The sequence below is a fragment of the Quercus lobata genome, chromosome 12 (assembly GCF_001633185.2).
Source record: "Quercus lobata isolate SW786 chromosome 12, ValleyOak3.0 Primary Assembly, whole genome shotgun sequence".
NCBI lineage: Eukaryota > Viridiplantae > Streptophyta > Magnoliopsida > Fagales > Fagaceae > Quercus > Quercus lobata.
In genome coordinates this window covers 351,772-373,294 of record NC_044915.1, presented here as the reverse complement: position 1 = coordinate 373,294, position 21,523 = coordinate 351,772, and the positions used below count along the sequence as shown (strand labels likewise).

The 21,523-nt window shown below is 35.5% G+C and overlaps 2 protein-coding genes across 2 annotated transcripts; one reads left to right on the top strand and one right to left on the bottom strand.

Moving 5' to 3' along the window:
• The first annotated feature begins 961 nt into the window (after positions 1-961).
• Positions 962-5,057, top strand: LOC115972178 (4-coumarate--CoA ligase-like 6). The gene is made up of 6 exons (XM_031092359.1): positions 962-2,037; positions 2,448-2,637; positions 3,368-3,513; positions 3,781-3,848; positions 4,301-4,403; positions 4,561-5,057. The coding sequence occupies exons 1-6, from the start codon at positions 1,003-1,005 to the stop codon at positions 4,672-4,674; spliced, it is 1,656 nt and encodes a 551-aa protein (XP_030948219.1). The 5' UTR covers positions 962-1,002; the 3' UTR covers positions 4,675-5,057.
• Positions 5,058-20,237: 15,180 nt separating this feature from the next.
• On the bottom strand, positions 20,238-21,103 carry LOC115971039 (mitogen-activated protein kinase kinase 9-like). The gene is made up of 2 exons (XM_031090708.1): positions 20,598-21,103; positions 20,238-20,553 (listed from the first exon to the last, which is right to left on the bottom strand). The coding sequence occupies exons 1-2, from the start codon at positions 21,101-21,103 to the stop codon at positions 20,238-20,240; spliced, it is 822 nt and encodes a 273-aa protein (XP_030946568.1).
• Positions 21,104-21,523: the final 420 nt, after the last annotated feature.

Genomic DNA, 21,523 nt, shown 5'->3' with positions numbered 1-21,523 from the left:
AAACTCTAACCACGAGACATGATAGAATCTTAACTTAGGCTTTTGCAACTATATATAGTATTAGATTAGAAGATTAGATTAGATTAGATACTCTCTCAATGATCTAGTTTTCAATGTCTTTCATGAGTCTCCAAATCCATCGGCAAGTCAAGTTAATTTTACCTATGTTATTTTTATGAGTCTGGACCTTATCTCCTCTCCTCTTGGACAAGCATGCATAACAAACACCCAACCGTGAAATTTAAGTAGAATGCGCTGTGAAAGTTATAAGCAACTAATTACAGTTTGTCATGTCAAAGTTCAATGATATTCGGGAAGATAAGCTATCCTTCAGACTTGGCTATAGACAAAAAAAAGAAAAGAAAAAAAAAAAAAAAGACAACTTTTTAATTTGCTAATGTGGTAGATTATTAGTAGCAGGTAAAAAAAAAGTGATATTAAAAGTAAGCTCAAATGAACACCAATAAAAGTTAATTTTTGATCTTTTAACTTCTTGTCAAAGTTCCATGATATCTTGAAAGATTACATGTATTCTTGAGACTGTCAAAACTTTTCACATTTGCTAATATGGCAAATTATCAGTGATTAATAAAAAAATAATAATGTTAATAGTATGTTTGGATACAAATCAATAACAGCTTACAAAGTCAAATATAGTGAAAAATGTTATGAATATTTTTTGAGCATCTAACATTGGTCGTTGAAAAAGAAAAAATGGAGACAACTTTTAGTTTTGAATTTGATTGAAGCGGTTGCTCAATGCTATTTTTGAAAATTGCACTTCCCCAATTCTTAAAAAAGTTGGAGCTATCTGTGTCTGTTTCTGTGAGCTGTAATAAACGATTATTTGTCTCTGACTTCTTCTCCGCGCCACATATGAATGAACGTGTAACAAATATAGCCTATTTCTGGTTCACTTTTGTTAGTTTTATACTGCCATGCCATATGATGGAGAATGAGAGCCAAACCAAACTAAACTAAACTAGTGGAATTCAAAAAACAATGACTATCAAAAACCCAAAACCTCACCCACAATGGTACTCGCCAGAGACTGGAATCTACTCCAGCACGTTCCCCAATAGATATGTCCCCTCAGATCCTTTTCTTGATGTTGTTTCCTTCATCTTCTCCCACAAACACAGAGGGTTCTCAGCTCTCATTGATTCCTCAACTGGGTCTTCCATTTCCTACCCAGAACTCTACCCCTTGGTCCAAGCCATGGCCTCTGGCCTCTACCACAGTATGGGTGTCAGACAAGGTGATGTGGTTTTGGTTTTGTTGCCGAATTCCATTTACTACCCTATTGTTTTCTTGGGTATTGCGTCTTTAGGTGCAATCGCTACAACCATGAATCCTCTCAGTAGTACACCAGAAATTAAGAAACGGATAACTGATTGTAATGCGTCCCTAGCTTTCTCTGCAGCTGAAAAAGTTGACACATTGCAAGCATTGGGTGTTCCTGCAATTGGGGTACCAGATAATGTGAATTTGGATAGGAAGAAAACTAGTTTTTCAGCTTTCTATAAGCTCATTTCTGGTGATTTTGATTTGCCTCCTAAGCCGGTGATTAAGCAGCAGGACACTGTGGCTTTAATTTATTCCTCTGGGACTACTGGGGTGAGCAAAGGTGCTATGCTAACACACGGGAATTTTATAGCAATGGTTGAGCTTTTTATTCGTTTTGAGGCTTCACTGTACCCGTATGAGGCTGTGGATAATGTGCATTTAGCTGTTTTACCAATGTTTCATATATACGGGCTGGCACTATTTGTGTTAGGATTGTTCTCTGTGGGTTCTTCAATTGTTGTGGTGAAGAAATTTGATTTGAATGAGGTGATGAAGGCCATTGATAGATATAAAGTCACACACTTTCCACTTGTCCCACCAATATTGACAGCTTTGACGACGAAAGCAAAGGATTCTGGTGGAAGTAGTTTCAAGAGTTTGAAGCAGGTTTCCTGTGGGGCAGCTCCTCTGAGTAGTATAAAAGTCGTAGAGGACTTAAAGCAGGCATTGCCTCATGTTGATTTCATTCAGGTACGAAGTCCCAAGTTTGAAAATGACCTTTAACAAAGCAATTGTAATTATTCCTGCTACCAGAAGTTTGGTATCTCAGATGTTAAAATGTACCTAAGTATCTTAGATGAAGGTCTTAATCAAAATACAAAATTGCACTTATTTTTAATAGACATACAATCAAAATAATGAAAATGATGAATCCCTACTTTTTCCTCTGATTCTTGGGAAACCTGTTGTATCCACAAAATAATCTGATTTGCAGCAAGCAGTAAGGTTCACCACTAACTGTCAGTGAAATTCTGTGGTAATAATGAAATTAGTAATAGCATCATGACTGTCCCAATCATTTCGTTCTTTTATTATTTGGTGAATTGTAATGGCCTCTTTTATTTTTGGAAACATCCAGTTGTAAATTTTGTCTGTTTTAGGGTTATGCAATGACTGAGTCAGCTGGAGTAGGAACCCGCGGCTTCAATACTGAAAAGATTCGAAATTATACTTCAATAGGACTATTGGCTCCAAATACGCAAGCTAAAGTGGTAGATTGGAATACCGGTTCCTCTGTGCCTCCTGGCAGTACTGGTGAGCTTTGGCTACGAGGACCTGGAATCATGAAAGGTAATAAGCTTCATCAGTTTCCTTAATTGTTTCTAGTCTTAAAATTATGTACAGTACTGTCAATACTAATCTGTATTTTATAAATTCCTAAATCTATGTCACTCTCCTTTTTAAAAATTTTGTCATGCTGGTATAGCCCTTTCCAAAAAATGAAACTAGAAAAATTTTCATGTTGGACATCATATTCCTATTTTTCAGCTTAATTTTGTTTAATTATGTTAGATACCTCGAATTCTTATTATTCCCATGATCATGTCCATATATGTTGAAAGTGCCATTCACTCACCTCTATGACTATGAGCATTTAAATGTTAATTTGACCTATGTGCTCCGTTTGTCTGCTAATGGTCTTGGACTGAATGGCATCTCCTTCCGCATAAATAAAGGGTGGAGGTTGAGGTCATTGGTGCAATCTGTGCATAAGTGTGAGTTATATTACTTATTATCATTTTTTTAAAAGAAGACTTCTATTTCTGTCAAAATCTTCTCTGTAAACTGGTATTTTATAGCTCCTTCTTTTATGGTGTCCATAGTTTTTGTTTCTTTGTCATTTTACTTGAATTATCATACACAACCATTGTTAAAATCATTCTCACGCATACCTGCTTAGCTTCTTATTTTAAGTACGTCTCATCATTCAGTTAACTTCTTGGGAGAATTACTCATCTCCAAAATTCAACATTTTATAATCCTGATATACAAGAGATTATTTCTGCCCTCATATTTCCAGGATATTTGAATAATGTGGAGGCAACTATGGCAACAGTTGATAAAGATGGTTGGCTACATACTGGAGACATTGTTTCTATTGATCATGATGGATACATTTTTGTACAAGAACGATTGAAAGAGATTATCAAATACAAGGGCTTTCAGGTAAGTTTAGATTCTGTGCTGTCTAATTTGCACCACCTACTCCTGTTCGGGTAAGTTTAGGAATCTGTTCTTTGTTTCATATGATGTTAAATTACAAAGTGGATGTTGTGTGCATAATTTTAACTTTGTTGGGGGAGGGGGTTTCGCTAGAAGAAAGAGCTCAATATTAAAGAACAGTAATATCTATTCTTGCAACTAGTCAGCCCTTTTTGAAACATTTATGCATGAATTTTCCTTAAATAAGTGTATAACATGTCTCTTCTGCAGATTGCTCCCGCTGATTTAGAAGCTGTGTTGATCTCCCATCCTGAGATACTTGATGTTGCAGTCACAGCGTAAGTGTGAGCATTTGAATGTATATCAAAAGGCCTTTGAAATTTTGTCAAGATGAAAATATCCTGTCTCTTTATTAATAGCATTTGTAGTTAAATGTGAATTCAGAAGCATTTTTCTGTGGGTTTATAGAGGAGTTCACCCTAGATCAAGCACATGGTGGTGCAATAAAGGAGTGACTATATTCAAGTACAACTGTAACATTGTTTATATCTTATTTAAATGGGATGTGATTAGAGTCAAGCATACTACATTACTACTTTAAAAACTAATCTACACTAAATGAGTGACTATTTTATTTTCTGAAGATTAAGCCTGTGTGTACTATCAAACATGTTCATAAAGGCCATCTCTAATTTCAATTTCTGATGTTCATATAAACTCTAATTGCTTGAAATTTTTATAATAATTTGTTATGAACTTACATATAAATATCATTCCTTTTTTCCCCCAGTATCTTGGATGAAAAATCTGGGGAGATACCAGTGGCATTTGTAGTGAAGAAGCATGGAAGCAAACTTTCTGAGGCAGCTGTTATTGATTATGTCGCTGAACAGGTATTCCATATTGACTTTGTATTTTGTATTCATATATTGATAGTTTCAACACTTTATTCTTTTGCTGTAACCCAAGCTGAGCATCAGCTGCTGGCTACTTGCTTTGCTGATGATGACCAGATCGTTATAGCTTTGAAAAAATGTCTTCTCGTGGCAGGTTGCACCATACAAGAAAGTCAGGAAGGTGGTCTTTACAAACTCCATACCAAGATCTGCAGCAGGAAAGGTCCTTCGAAGGCAACTCAGGAGCAACATGGCTTCTAGACTCTGAGAACTCTTTCTCTGGCTGGCCATAATCTTAAATTGAACAAATTAAATGAATAGACCTTTATCTTTGTATTTTTTGCTAATTATAATTGTTTAAATAAATCCATGACCTTCCATAAAAAAAAAAAAAAAAAATAAATAATCCATGACCACAATAGGACCATCATAGTTTTTTGCCAAAATTTTTTAATTCAAAATTTTACTGGATTGGAGAATGTAGAGTTGTCTCAATAAATGATTTTGTTGGAGGTGCCTTCTGGTTCAAAAGCTCAATAGGACCATCTTGGTTCCACCGGATCAGGGTTTCTGTGATCCAATTAAATTTGTACTCAATTTGAGGCCAAGTTCAACTTGAATAAAACATTTGATTCAACATCGTATTCAGTTGCTAAGTTTAATGTCGAATAAAGTGTTATTGCCCATTATAACCATTTTTGTTGTTAATCTTCTTGATATTGTTGTTATGATTCACACTTGGGTTTGTTTGGGATTTGCTTATTTTACTAAAATTGAAAACTTTTTGCTGAAAGTACTGTAGATAAAGTAAAAATTAGCTGAAATAGTATAGTGAGACCCATGAATAATATCAAAAAATGCAATGAAATCCATAAATAGTATAAAAAAGTGCAATGGGACCCATGAATAGTAACAAAAATAATCTAAATAGTAAAATAAGTTGGCAAAAATAATCTTTACCAAACCCACACTTCATCAATATTAATTTTAATGGATTGGGTTGGGTTCAAGATATACACCTAATGTAACTTTTGTTCATGTTATACTAATTAATTTCATTCTAATGTGTTTTTGAACTAATCAATAGTTGTATTATATTCTATCCTTATTCCCTACTTGCTTGCGAAATTTCATTAGAGATCAATAACTATCTCATCTATAATATTTTTAAATTTCAAGTTTTTTGAACTATAAAAATCTTAAATTTCAAGTTTTTTTAACTATAAAAATTTTAAATTTCAAGTTTTTTGAACTTTAAGATTATACAAAAAAGAAAGCATGAATTTATAGATTAGATAGTAAGTAACATTATGTTGAAATGTAGCTTGTGTTTGGGAATTGTTGATTAGTTGGCTTTTGCTTATCTTATGCACTATTTGCAGGTCCTACGTGAGTCTCGCAAAAGAAGTAGCTTATTTTAACATTTTGCTTATTATTGCATATTGCTCGAAGGGCAATGTCCATTACACGCATGCATGTTGCACACATGTTATACACACACCACTTTTGCAGAGAAATTGTGACTTGGAAGTCACAATTTTAGTTCAAGAAAATGTGTGTAAGAGATATTTCTCTAACTCAAACTTTTTGTTTGCTTTTTAGCTTATTGCTCAAAACTTAGTCAAAGAACTAGCTTAGTCAATTAAAGTTTTATGTGGGTCCCGCTCAAACTTAGTCAAAAAACCGGTTGGCTTTGAATTGCTTTTTGCTAAAAAAATTGGAAAAATTACACTTAACCACCTTAAATTATATCTTATATTACACTCTGCACCTTAAACTTTTCAGATGCACATTTTACACCATAAACTATGACATTTTTTACACTTTGCACCCTAATGCCAAGCTTATTGGACGAAAATCTAAAATTTTAAAAGTGCAAAGTGTAATTGGGAATATAGTTTAGGAAATTAGGAAATTAGCACCGTTTAGCCAAAATAGGAAATTAGCACTGTTTGCCAAACAATATAATTAGTAAGCACTGTTTTCAAACTATATTTTTTACTAGCATCTCAAGTCTAAGAGACTCAATTTAGGGGATATAAATCGAGTCTCAAAGACTCGATTTTCATGGTTTGATCACGTCTGATGTGGCATTTTTTCCACGTGGCGTACACCTGAAAATTTAGTCTCTAAGACTTGATTTATAAACCAAAAAAATTTTAAGTCTCAAGTCTCTCATCTTGCCATTCCCAGAAATACCCAAAAAAAGAAAAGAAAAAAGAAATCCCAGAGAGAGGCCTGGGTCACGTTGCGGCCTGGGTCTCACTAGGACCTAGGTCTCGCGCAGCCTGGGTCTCGCACGGCTTGGATCGCGCTGCGGCCTGGGTCTCGCGCAGTGGTGCGGTGGTGGCGTGGTCTAGTGCTTCAAAGAATTTTTAGGAGGTTTTCTACCAATGAACGCACTGACGAAGGTTTAGATTTTGTGTAATTTGGATGAACAACACTCTTGGTGTTTTATTTCAAAACTGCTCTTATAAATCGAGTTTCTAAGACTCGATTTCCAGATGGTCGCCATGTGGAAAAAATGCCACATCATACATGATCAGACCAGGGAAATCAAGTATTTGAGACTCGATCTATAGACCCTAAATCAAGTCTCTTAGACTCGAGATGCTAGTAAAAAATATAGTTTGAAAACGTGGCCTACTAATTATAATATTTGAAAATCAGGGTTAATTTCCCATTTTGGCCAGTTTTAGGGTGGTAAAGTGTAATTTCTCTTTTGTTTTTAAGGGTTCGAGAAAATGAGCAATTGAGTCTTTTTACGTGGTGCTATACTTTTATGTCCAAGTTAACCGCAAACTTGATGTCGGGTGCAAAGTATAACAAGGGTTATAGTTTAAGGTACAAAGTGTAATTAGAAGTATAGTTTAGGGTGGTAAAATAATTTGTCTAAAAAAATTAGTTTTTATATGGATTCACTCAAAAAAAAGTTGATACTTTAATCTACCATTTGCAGATCCCACAGCAAAGTAGTTCATGTTTTACTTATTCCAATCCTCCAACTTTTCTATAATACATTCAGCAAAAAATCAATGAGCTTATTTTATTTAACTTTTAGCTTTTATGTACAGTATTTTCAGACTTTCAACAAAAAGATAAATAGTTATTTCCAAACAAACACATAATTCAACGTTAAGATTTTCAAAATTTTAATCTATATGGTACTAAAAACTGAAGCGTAGCATTTAATGTTGCTACGCTCCCGTTGAGCCACATAAGCAACCATGTCATTTCCCTTCTTTTTTCTAATTTTTTCCCATGATTTAAAAATACTTTTTCTAAATATTTCTCATAATTTTAAAATACTATTAAAAAAAAATGATTTCCAACTCTACACCATAAAGCCCAATCTTACGTTAATGTTGTCAATGTTGTCTTTAATGCTAACCCCTTTGTCTCCCCTCCTCCTTTTGCTCTTCTTGTCTTTCACACTTTCTAAACTTCAGAATATCACCTTTCTAACGCCAAACTCTCTCTCTCTCTTCCCTCCTTGGTCTCTTCATCTCCTCTAAATCACTTCTTCGTATCTTTTCAATTGCCACTTTGCTAAAAAAATCACTTCTTCATACCTGTTCATCTCCTAGGTACGCATTATCTCTTCCTTTTGTAATTAACATTTTGCTATTCTTTCAACTAATTGAGCATTAATTCAAACCTTCTTCAAATTTGTCTCTTGATTAATGGTGATTCTTCCTATTCCCGATCAAGAGGTTTTTCAAAACATTCATTTGTTGCTTATTGGAAATAGAACACCCATTGCTTTATTTCTCTCTCTCTCTTTCTCTATATATATATATATATATATATATCTGCAATCTCTTTGCCTCCATAGATAAAGAGCCTATCAGCCTAACCTATACCAATGCAGAATCCAAACCTTCCCACTAATAAGCGCCCATGAAATAATCATATTTAAAGCCATGGATATTTGTTGTGGGGTTCTCAACAAACAAACAAACCAAAAAAAAAAAAAAAAAGCTTTTAGAATCAAAGCCCTTCAACCTCCAAACCAAAACATTGTCAACGTTAAAGAAGTGCTTGAACAATCTGTAATTCGGTTCTCACAGGTTCAGATCAGATATATAATATTTTGTGTATTTACAGCCATTGTTGAAGCTTAAACCGCCATGAGATCTATCAAACCATGAGATTGTCTCTGTCTCTCTTGCTCTCGCTACATTTTCTCCATTTCTATAGGTCTTCTTTGCTTGACTGTCATGGTGAAGGTTTTGGCTGTTGCAAAAGATGGACTGGTTGTGCTTGACCCGTTGAACCACTTTTTTCTTTTGTAAATTGCCTTGGGCTGTATTTTTACTTAATTGGTTTTTTAATGGGCGGACAAACCAATGTTAGCCCCTCTTCAATTTTTGTATTTTTTTTAATTTCATAAGTGATTAATGGGGTTGGGCATAATAAAATAATATTGGGTAATTAAATGGGCTAGACATGATGTAAGATAATTTAAATAAAGACTTGCATAAAAAGTAGTAGAATATTAACCTCTAACAAAAAGTTTAAGTATATTAATTTCATATATATATATTTATATTCATTGATTGAGATACTCAATATTTATTTATGTTTGCTTTTGATTTAATATTACTTATTTGTCTTATGAAAGTTATGATATATATAAAAAATATAAATATATTTGAAATACAAATATTTATATTTATTTGAATTATTTTAGTTCATTTTTATATTTTTACTAATTTAATATATTTATTTATTTTTAAATAATTATTAAATTAATTATGATGTCATTATGGTTCGACCTCAATTCGACTTTAAAAACCTTAAATCTCTCCCTTTTACGGTTCTTTGAACGGTCTAGATTTCAAAACTATGTTTGTAAATGACAATGTCATAAATAATCTCTACCCACTTGGTGTCACAAATTCTATTTGATCCCTCAAGACATTGTCTTTGCTTGAATATATGTCATTGGTATAACAAATCGAAGAGCAAATTATGGAGAGAGATCATAACTTTTCTTTTCTTTGTTTCCCATGAAAAAAGTATATGGGAAAATGGTTTCTTTTTCCCAAATTTGGTAGGCTATGGTTGGTCATGATTATTGAGAGTTGGAGCTGTTTGGTTGTTGACAATAAATGCATGAATGTTTTTAGAAAATGGGTCATAAATGTTTTTAGGGTTGGACAAGTTAGTTGTCAGTTGCAACTTGTGTGTGTATGTTTAAAAAAAAAAAAATTATTTCACACTTTGTTATTGAAACTGTGGGGCCCAATAATTTGTGGCCCTGACCCACTTTTACATTGGGACCCAAGGCCCGAGCCGAGGAGGGATATAGCCGAGAACATATAATAAAAGTCCAAGTAACCTTGAGACATAGCCGAGGATGACTCTGTCCTCGGCATTCCCGAGGCCTTCCTGAAAGAAAGGGCAAGAACGGTATAGGAACAGTTTTGAGAAAAACCTAAAATATTTGCGTTGATAGAAAAAGGACCCCTGGACAGTATGGCGACAAAGGACAAAGGGAAAACTGCCATTACTGCCATTGAATACTCTACACCTGACAGAACCATGCTCTTCAGCTTTTACAACCACCCTTAACCACTTTGGGTATGGGCTGATGGGACAAGTATCAGTCCTGGAAAGTCGAACCTACACGTGGACATAGGATAAGGGGAACATGCTAATATAAAAGGAGAAGCAAGCAGTCCAGAAAGAGGGCTGGGAAAAAAGGCCAAGAACCAGAGCCTCCCAGACCATCTCGAGGAGAAAGACTCATCGAGCGAACATGGTTTAATTCTGTATGAACACCACGACTAACCACCGTTCGGTGACCAAGGCCTAGCCTTTCAAACTCACGCTCTACAAATTATATTGTTTGGGCCCTTTAACGCACGAACCCAATATCATTTTGAGGTCATTACGAATTGAGTCCTTACAATTGGCGCCGTCTGTGGGAAGGCTTGTGTGTTGGCATAGGCGATGGGTCGAGAGAGTCCCCCTATCACTCCCAACAGCTCGTTGTAGTGCTCGAACATAAAGTTCCATTAGGGGCTACGCTTCGAAGCATCAGTAGCGTGGATGGTTCTAGGGGCTTGGCCGAGGGGCTAATCCCCCCAAACCAATGTCCCACGGCTTGGTCGAGGGGCTAACCCCACCCCACTTAAAAAGCTAAGTTTTGGACAGAATCAAGGTATTGCATGGTCCTTGGATTCAAACCTATAGGGAAACCAACTACTTAATGAAAAAAGCTAAGTTTTGGACAGAACCAAGGTATTGCATGGTCCTCAGACTCAAACCTATGGGGAAACCAACTCCTTAAAAAGCTAAGTTTTGGACAGAACCAAGGTATTACATGGTCCTCGGACTCAAACCTATGGGAAAACCAACTACTTAAAAAGCTAAGTTTTGGACAGAACCAAGGTATTGCATGGTCCTCGGACTCAAACCTATGGGGAAACCAACTACTTAAAAAGCTAAGTTTTGAACAGAACCAAGGTATTGTATGGTCCTCGGACTCAAACCTATGGAGAAACCAACCACTTAAGGAGAATTCTAGATTGCTTAGACCTACGGGATGATTATATACTAAAAGTCGGATTAAGTCCTGGATGGAATGAAGATCCTGGTTTGTCCTCAGATCCTCAGTTCTAAGGGAACTGATGCAAACAAGCGTTTAAGTTTGGTATGATCGTACTTCAATTCTCGGACCAGATGCCAAAAATGGCTAAGGCTATGAAGGATATTAAGAAGGTGGCAAAGCATCCTAATACTTGGCGACTCGTATGGGCAGCTCATTTTGGGTTACCCCTCCTCGGATGATTACCTCCTACATAGTACCGAGCATTCAACTGTCATCTTGGTTCGTCTTGGGTATGTAACCTTTTTCAGGTCGGCATTATTGTGCCGGATAGTTTCAATAAGCTTGGAATAATATATTTTTCTTAACAAGGGCCTCAGCCCTAAGTATCGTTTTTTCAGGTTGGCATTATTGTGCCGGATAGTTTCAATAAGCTCATAAAGATATCTTTTTCTTAACAGGGGTTTCGGCCCTAAGTATCGTTCAGAATAATAATAATAATAAAAAAATCATATAATAGCACATCCATTCACAGCATAACTATTGCAGAAAAGAAAGAATACATAGAGTAAAATAATGTCAATTTTTATTAATATAAAGAGGTAGTACAGTGTACAATGAGGGGCTTAAACAAGCCTATGCAAGAAGCTAATTACAAAAAAAAAAAAATATATATATATATATATATACAATGAAACGACAAATCTTTCTAAACTCTGCTCCAGTAGCGATCGTGTATGAGAGGGTGACCCCCTTTGATGGAAGAGGAGAAGAAGAGGAAGAAGTAAAAGCACCAGGATGGATCCGATGATGGGAAAGAAGAAGAAGGGGAGGCAAAATGAGACACCAATGAAGGAAGAGAGGAAGAAGCAGGGATACTTAATCCCTGCGTCAGCCCTGACTCCTATCACGCTGGTACCATATTAGCTATGCTCGAAAGAGAGCGGATGGTACTGATGATGAGCAACCCTAGCTCTGTTGCACCAAAAATTTGATGCAATTAACACCTGCTTTGGATTTTGGCTGAAGGAAGAGGAAAAATATCTTGAGTCTCTGCCTACCTTGCCCTGACCGAGCCATCTTAAGTTTCGGAGGGACACGGTGCTTCTGGAGAGGGTGTGGTTCCTTCACCCCCGCTTTTACCTCAGACATATCACACTTTAAGGTTTGATTGCGCTGATAAGGAAAACTTTGAGCGCAACTGGAGGTTTAAGACTTTAGAAAGACTAATGGGTTTATGCGTAAAGGAAGTGACCTCCTGCCTTGCTTCTTATACGAAAGGCAAGACTGGTGGCATTTAATCTGTACAGATTTTCAAGGAAAGCTCAGAGCGAGATAATTCCCGCTCAACTCCCTATACCGTTTACAACCGTTGAATGGGCAATGCCTCGTGAAGGGAGCTTATTAAAAACGCGCCTCGTACACTGAAACGGCAGAGGCGTGACGCGAGTAAAACTAAATGAATGTCTTATGACTGGGAGTGTTTCCCAGGCAAACTAAAAGACACCGATAATAATGAAGGACAAAGCTGGGCCATCCATGATACATGCCCGATATCACCAAAACCCTCCTCCCCGACCAAGAGGTCGGGCAGCAGGATTTTGAAGGGCTATTGTGGGGCCCAATAATTTGTGACCCTGGCCCACTTTTACATTGGGACCTAAGGCCCGAGTCGAGGAGGGATATAGTCGAGGACATATAATAAAAGTCCAAGTAACCTTGAGACATAGCCAAGGATGAGTCTGTCCTCAGCATCCCCGAGACCCTCCTGAAAGAAAGGGCAAGAACGGTATAGGAACAGTTTTGGGAAAAACCTAAAATATCTGCGTTGATAGAAAAAGGACCCCTGGACAGTATGGCTACAAAGGACAAAGGGAAAGCTGCCATTACTGCCATTGAATACTCTGCACCTGACAGAACCATACTCTTCAGCTTTTACAACCACCCCCAACCACTTTGGGTATGAGCTGATGGGACAAGTATCAATCCTAGAAAGTCGAACCTACACGTGGACGTAGGATAAGGGGAACAAGCTAATATAAAAGGAGAAGCAAGCAGTCCAGAAAGGGGGCTGGGAAAAAAGGCCAAGAACCAGAGCCTCCCAAACCGTCTCGAGGAGAAAGACTCCTCGAGCGAACAAGGTTTAATTCTATATGAACACCACGACTAACCACAATTCAGTGACTAAGGCCTAACCTTTCAAACCCACACTTTACAAATTATATTGTTTGGGCCCTTTAACGCATGAACCCAATATCATTTTGGGTTCGTTACGAATTGAGTCCTTACAGAAACAGTTGTTACGTTGTAGGATATAAGGTCCCAAATTCTATAGATTTAATTTTTAACTTATCCCAATGAAAAATTATGTATTTCTTTTAATAATTAAAGTACTATACAAAGAACAAATAGAGGGCTTATGATATTGTATGTATTTAAATTATAGGTGGGCAATTTTATCCAAACAAAAAAACATGTCTCAATTATGGCTTTGTGCAAAAAAAAAAAAAAAAGTGTAGCAAATATGCTATTGCAATCCTACTTTTTTTTTGAGTAGATGTTTGTTTATTTTATTTTGGCCATACAAGAAATGCACATTGCATTGAAATGTTTTTCGTATAAGGTTTTGTAATTCTATTTTAAAGATCAATGAACACTAGCCTTTTTAGATATTGAATATAGACTTCCAAAGATATGCTTGCTATTTTTCTACTTGAAATTTCCAATGTTGTATGAAATTAGAACTTCTCTTTAAGGAGGTGAATGAAGAGCCAGTCATGGAAAGACAAATGTGACCTTGAGCAAGAGAAGATTGTTGAACCATTCAAAAGGAATTGATAAGGATAAATATTTAATACTCACAAATAAGGATAAATACAATACAAATACTCTTTTTTTTCCCGATGACAACTTATTCTTATCCCACGTATAGCAAAATAACTTTATTTCCTTACCAGCCCAAAACTAGACATGGCACTAGTCTTTTTTCAAAGCCATCTATTATGCAGGTTTGGGCATTATATTTAGAGATAGTCATGGTTTTTTTGTTATAGTCCATAATTAATTCATTGCCAAGGAAACCCATTGTGGATGGCAGCCATGCTCTATTGAGTGTCACACTCCTGTCATGAACTGTGGATCGGGGATTTGATTGCGGAGTTTGCCAACTCAGTTGCTAGCATCAATTGGGTTGTAGGAACCATGCTTGAAGGAGATTTCGGATGTGTTAGAACAAATTCATTCATTTTGTGAAATAGGTAGGACATATATCCTATAGAACAGTTTCTAGATTGTGTAATAAGTAAGCGTAAGTGTTGGAGTTCTCTCTTTTGGAATTTTCCCATGCATCACATGGGTTAACGACTAGTTTAATCAAAAATTTATTAAATGAGGTAATATTAATCAAAAATTACATGAGGTGTAACATGATCCTAAATAATTAGTTATCATAAACTTGATGACTTTCATGTTATGTTGTTTGCTTTGTGGGTTCAAAACCAAATGGGTAAGTGTGTGTGTCTATATATATATATATATATATATCAAACTTGATTGCTTTTTATGTAATACTGTTTGCTTTGTTTAATTGTAAACTTGCTGCCTTCTGGTGTACATAATTGAACATAGTTTATGCTGAACAAAGCACAGCTGAGCAGTAGGATTCATAGGTGAAGGATGCCCAAAGGGTGAAGTAATTGAGATTGTTTCCTCGGTCAACCTATCATGGATTGTCTTGCTCGTTTGGCTACAAAGCATTATCCATGAAATTATGCCTAACCACAAGGTGTTTGACTGTTTGTACTATTTGGGGCTATTATTTGAAGCTAATGTGTCCGTGATGTTTACAGTTGATTTGTTTTTGGAAATGACTGTTAGAGGCGAATTAATTACTATAAATAACCATCTGCAAAGTTTGTTCAGCGGCTTAGAAAATAGCATGTAGAAACTGTCAGATATCCTGGCAAATGTGTGCTATGTGGTAACTAAGGCTAGACTAGGCATGGGATCTTAGTTAAAACTTCTTTTTTTTTTTTTTTTTTTGAGAAGAAAGATCTTAGTTACAACTTAAGAGTATTATTGAGGGAAGAAGAGGTCTCAGAATTTGCCTTGTATTGATTGCATTCTTTCATGTCTTATTCAGAAGTGACTTCTAAAAGTTGATTACTACTATATATTTCTATGAATGCTTATATACCCCTAATCTTGGAATTATGCAATTGGGGTAGAATGAAAGCATGCAAAAAAAAAAAAAAGGTCACTGGATGTAACAGGATGTGACAACTTAAAAGCAATAGGTTCTACGCTAATTTTTACATCTTATATATTATATAGTAGATTGTAATTGGTTACTTGTTCAAGGATGGAGCCAGAACTTTGAGTTAAAGGGATGGTTTTATTGTTGGTTGTGTGTGGCAGTTTTAACCTTTAACTCTGCTATACACGAGGGTTACGTGGTTCAATTTAACAACATACGTTCATGAAGGAAACCCTAAAGGGCCACATCAATAATATATTAGAGTGTAATACAAATTTTTGTATTATAATGAACCATAACATGGGTAAATATAGAAGGCTAAACCCTAGACTAGAAGGATTGAGCTTTGAGCCTATTACATTGGGCTAACATATCTCTAACAAAAACAAAATTATTTTGTTTAGAATTTTTAAAAGGTAGGGTTGTTTATTTTTGATAAAATTGGTTGATTGTGCTAATTTTTTTTTTTTTTTCAACTATTGGTAATATTTGTTGTTGAGCTATTTTTTTTTTTTTTTTAGGCTTGTATATTTTGTTTTAGATTTTAGACCTACAAATTTTTTTTATGGTCACTAAAAACTCTTACAAGAAGATGAAGTCCCTTTTCTATGTACGCATCCACTCCAAGCAAATGTTTTTAAATTAGGAATTAACTTTGAAATAGACCTATCTTTTCACTTTAAACTCACGATTTAAGGGGTTTCTTTGGCACTAAAAGCTTTAGGGGGTGTTTGGTAGGGGTGTTTAAACAACAGTTTTCAATGTTTAAACACCCCTATACGTATTTTCACAACGTTTTTTAACCCACACGTATTTCTACGACACTTAAATAACGATACTAGAAATCTCTAACCAAACGGGCCCTTAAACAAGCCTTATTACAGTGTCATCTCATTATTTGTTGTTAACGTTTGGTTTGGGAGAATTCTCCCCCTTTAGATTCTAGAGAATGTGACGTTTGGCAATCTCGATACTTGGGAAAATAAATATTTTTATGTTTGGATTGATTAAAAATCTAATAAGAATCATGAGAATATGAGATGCCTATACTCGATTTATTTCTAGGAATCTTGTTAGAATTATTAATTTTCCCAAAAATATCCATTGATTCATATCAAGTCTTTTTTTTTTTTTTCACTCCAAATAAATTATAAGAAACAAAAATATAAACTATAAATCATGAAAAAATCAATAACATTTTCTAAATGACATGTATAACACAAAAATAATTATTTGAATTGTCAATTTATAATTATTACTATATTTTAATTTTATTTCTATTAGTCAAAGGGTAAAGAGGAATGGGTAAAATTGTCAATTTATTTAAACAATTGTAACTTTTTTCAAGCGTGGGAATATAAATACCTACATTTTAAAAGATAAATCTGAATTTTTACAAAAAGGGGGTCGACCGGTTGAGTGGGAATGTAGATTCTCAAACATCTGATTCTCTTGTGTGATTTGCAACCAAAATTTCAACATTTCTATGAATCCTAAAATATTACCCCATACTAAAGGCTTAGGAGTCCAATACTCATAATAAAGATTACTAACAGAATTGTTCTTTATTCAAGTTTCAGGAACATACTATAGGGATTGAGATAAAATGAAATCCCTAGATATTGATCCTAATCCCACACTATGGTATCTCACTTTTGTTCTACAGTAGAATTACCTTAGGTTATGGGGTATCTTGGTAGTTAGGAAACATGATTTATCATTGTGCTTGATTAACATGAAGATTCTCAATGGTATCTTCTTCTGTTTGAACTTTTAAGGATTTTGTTTTATGAAATTTTCCTTTTTGGGTTTTGCCTCTGTTTGGATTGCGTTTTGAAGTCTGCATTTGTGCATTTGTTGAAAAAATTGGGTATCACATGACACTATTCACGGACCCACAAAAATCATCCAAACACAAATTTCAATATAAATTTGGGTCACACAACAATATTCATACATTTAAAAATTATTTCGCAACAGCATTTTTAGTTTTCAGCAAATAAGCGATATCCAAACACACTCTTAATGATTAGACCATATAATAGATGTCCCCGATCCAATGATGCTAAAAAGGCTAGTAGCCACTTTTCATCTCCTATAAAAATTTAAAATTAAAAAAAAAAAAAAAAAAAAAAAGGTTTTTGGTGTTTCTCCTTTTGCCACAATTTTGGGCTAGTGAGTAGTGACTTTGAGGAGAAAAAATAGTTTATATATACGAAGTGATTGTCCACTACTAACACTACTTTTAGTTGTAGAGAAACTATAGTTTTTCTTTTTTAAAAACAAATTTATAAGTACGATGAAATTTCAATTTATGAAGTCCGTTCCGTGGTGATTATTATTATTTTTATTAATGGAGTTTGAATCCTAGATTTCTCAGTAAACTTCGAGAGAGTTTATTGACTCACTTGTTAGGTTACACGCGTGAGTGAAGTTTCATATTGAATAATGATGAGAAAAATGAGTAGCTAATATAATATAATTGAGCACATACTCATTGGGCTTAAACCTTTTGGATTAAAGTGTCTTTATATATTATATTAATTATTCAAGGAAGGTCCATGTTTATCTCCCCCAACACAACTCACTATAAAAATAAATATATGTGAGGAAGAATATATGTGATGAAGAGATGAAGAAATTGACATAACATAAGCTTGAAAAGATATCTCCTTAACTAAAGATTTGCATCAGCTTTATAAGGAAACCCACCCCCTGACAAGTAGTAGTCATTGTTGGCAGCAAAGTTGTAGTGTTAACGATTTCAATTTGCATTGCGACCAAACTTTACATTTGCACCACTCACCACCAGGCACCAGTTGCCAGTCATCATCTCTCCAATGCATATCAGAGGAAAAGAAGAAAAAGAGTGCACGCACGCGAATAACTTTATTATTATTATTATTATAGTTCCTTGTTTTTAAACAAAAGGACTGAAGAAAAGAAATGACCCAGCAATTTCCTCGGTTACATCCAAAATGACCATTTCTCAACAAATACCTTCAACTTTATTGCTTCTACGTTAAAGATATCAGAGGTCAAGATTAATACTACTTTTTTGTCCTTTATTACTTTTTTAATTGTTATCATCGTAGTTTTCTTTATGCACTACAATTTTTTTAACTAACTTCTTTAAAATTTATAATTTCTATGAATGTGGTTGTTTTTGTTTTGTATGTCTATTAAAGCATCCACAGTCCAACTAGCATATGCCATATCTTGATTCAATTTAACATATAAGCATAAAATAACCTCTGCATCTGGACTTGTATAATGCAACTATTGCAAAAAAATTTAGAATTGTGCTACAGTGCAATTCTACAATTTAGAATTGTGCTTAGAATTGCACTGTAGCACAATTCTAAAACAAAAATTATTATTTTATTATCTTTCTCTCTCATCTGTCTCCCTGATTCTCCCACTCTCTCAAACTCTGTCTCTCACGTCTCTCTCTCTCTCAGACTTCTCCCTCTCCCTTTGCTCTCAATGCCAAGCCTAGGCCGCCGTTGGCCACTGTCTCCACTGTCTCACCCGGCGTGGTCTGATCGTGGAGATCGTGGCAAATCGTGGTTCAGGTGGTGGGATCGTACCTTGGGTTCGAGGAGATTGGGTTTGAGTTCGTGGGGTTCGTGGGTGGGGTACGAGAAGATCGAGTATTTGATTTGGAGTGGGATCGATGGCTTGTGTTGCTATTTTGGTTTTGCACATTTAAGATTTTAGGTTGAAGAACAGATCGGTGGCTTGTGTTGCAGTTCTGGTTCTGCGTTTTCTGGGTTCTGGGTTTTTTTTTTTTTTTTCTTTTGTTGTGAGTTGTGACGCTGGGTTTTTTTTTTTTTTTTTTTTTTTTTTTAATATGAGTTTTTGTTCCGGTGGGATTTTGGTGGGCAGTGGTGGCATGGTGGGCATGGTGGAGGCCAGTGGTGGTGACTGGGCAGTGGAGCCCCGGTGATAGAGATTGAGGGAAAGTGGAGGGGAAAATTGGAAAAAAAACAAAAAAGAAAAAATATATATTTTATTGTATAGAAATATTATTTTAATGAGTAGAATAGAAAAATAAAAGTTGGGATTTTGGAGGTATTGTAAAATGGTATGGTATAATTGATAAAGTAGTTTTTTGGGATAGTAAAATAAGATGAGATATGAAAACCGGTTGTGGATGCTCTTAGAAGCCATTAAATTACCAAAATGATGTAAGTTTTTAATTATTTTTTTTTTATGAAGGATTCGGTATTTATTTGGATAAGTGGTGGGGTTAATTAAAGTTTCTTTAGTTGGCAGACTGGCCAGTTGCATTAAATATACTAAAAGTACAAAATACCCCTATTTTTCATGAAATCAAGAATAAAGAGCGACAAATGCTCATTCATCTCATAAAAGCATCTAAAAATGACCGCAACAAATTGCATTAAATGTTTCTTTATTGAATGTCCTAAAACAACCATTAATTGAATCCTATTTGTTTTATATAATTTTTTTTAAAAAAATCTAAATACAATTGTAAAACAATAATTAATGAAATAAAACTGTCTCCATACTAAATTACTAATATTATAAGTTGACAATGAACTAAAAGTTTAAAGGGTAAAAAAAAAAGGCGAAACTATATTATTGGTCCCTGAAGTTTACCCTATGTGTGTAATTGGTCCCTCAAGATTAAAGCGAGCACAATTAGTCCCTTAAGTTTTAAAACTGAGTTGTATTGGTCCTTTTACTAACTGTTGTTAACGGTGTTACTTACGTGACTAATGGAACAATGACTTGATCTTTTTTTTTTTTTAATGATGTGGCATGTTTTTAATTAAAAATTTAAAAAAATAGTTTCCACGTTAGATGAAATTGAAAAATCATATTGTTAAAATCAAGGAAATTCTTTGAATCTGGATTATATACACACAAAAAAAAAAAAAAAAAAAAAAAAAAAACCTAGAGCCCCAAAATGGTCAGATCTGAAAACCCAACCCTGAACCATCATTGAACTCTATTATCTCGGATCTTTACACATAAACGGGTGGGTCAAAAGCTAAGCCACTGTCCACCTCTTATTAGACTCCTTCTGCAAACAACACTCAATAAAACTCTGAAACTCTTCCGAAGCTTGCTTCGGCAAGCTCGGCGACTCTTCGAAACAAATCACGCACATCAGGGTCGCCGAATCGGGTCTTTGACCCAGGGGCGGAAATGGAAAATGACCCATATATAGCTCCAACAAAGTTAGCCCCAAACTCCATATATCGCCAGCGTACCTATTGTAGTTCCCGCTGTAGGTGTCCGAGTCAAACCATTCAGGACTCATGTACGCGCACGTGCCAACGTAGGAGTTACACGCGTCCAACGTAGGAGTTACACGCGTCCAACGTAGGAGTTACATGCGTCCAACGTACGACACATGATTTTGCTGACATTGAAGTCGGCGATTTTCACTTCCATTTTATCGTTAACCAACAAATTCGAAGGCTTAAATTCGCGGTGGATGATTTTGTGTCCGTGGAGGTAGCTAAGGTCGTTGAGAACCTGACGCGCCATGTCAACGAGTTTGGGTTTAGTGAAAGTTCCATGAGTTCGGAGTAGCGAGTCTAGTGTGCCTAAATTCATGTACTCCATCAAAATAGCTATGTCACCCGACGGCTTCTCGAAGATCCCGTGGCAGCGGACGACGTGGGGAGAGTTGGTGCGGCGGAGGATTTCCATTTCTCTGAAGACTTGGCAGCGAAGAGTGGGGTCAGAGTCGCTGTGGACGACATTGAGCGCATAAATAGCGTTGGTGCGTTTGTGACGGACTTTGTAGACCGTGCCACCATTGCCGTGGCCTAGAACTTGGAGTTTTTCCAAGTCAGAGGAAGAGATTGAGGCAGCTGACATGGCGGTGGAGGTGTTGGTTGTGGTCATGTTGGGTGGGAGAGGTAAAGGGAAGCGAGGGCGGTGGTCGGATTTGTTTTTAATCCAGTAAATATGATTTTTCAATTTCATCTAAAGTGGAAACTATTTTTTTAATTTTTAATTAAAAACATGCCACATCATTAAAAAAAATGTCAAATTATTGTTTCGTTAACCACGTAAGTAACACCGTTAACAACAATTAGTAAAAGGACCAATACAACTCAGTTTTAAAACTTAAAGGATTAATTGTGCTCGCTTCAAACTTGAGGGACTAATTGTGCACATAGGGTAAACTTCAGGGACTAATAGTGTGGTTTCGCAAAGAAAAAAAAAGTAATGTCATGTACATAGTATATGTGGGGCCTAACAATATTTGGGCCAGCTCCATTTATTCGTTGGGGCCCAAAGGCCCAAGCTGAGGAAGGTCAT

Bases quoted from the DNA above. Each gene is read 5' to 3' on its own strand.
- LOC115972178 (XM_031092359.1), top strand. From the start codon at position 1,003: ATGACTATCAAAAACCCAAAACCTCACCCACAATGGTACTCGCCAGAG. The intron at 2,638-3,367 runs GTAATAAGCTTC...TCATATTTCCAG, and splicing joins AGGACCTGGAATCATGAAAG to GATATTTGAATAATGTGGAG. The intron at 3,514-3,780 runs GTAAGTTTAGAT...TCTCTTCTGCAG, and splicing joins TCAAATACAAGGGCTTTCAG to ATTGCTCCCGCTGATTTAGA.
- LOC115971039 (XM_031090708.1), bottom strand. From the start codon at position 21,103: ATGACCACAACCAACACCTCCACCGCCATGTCAGCTGCCTCAATCTCT. The intron at 20,554-20,597 runs TACGTTGGACGC...GCGTGTAACTCC, and splicing joins GTCAGCAAAATCATGTGTCG to TACGTTGGACGCGTGTAACT.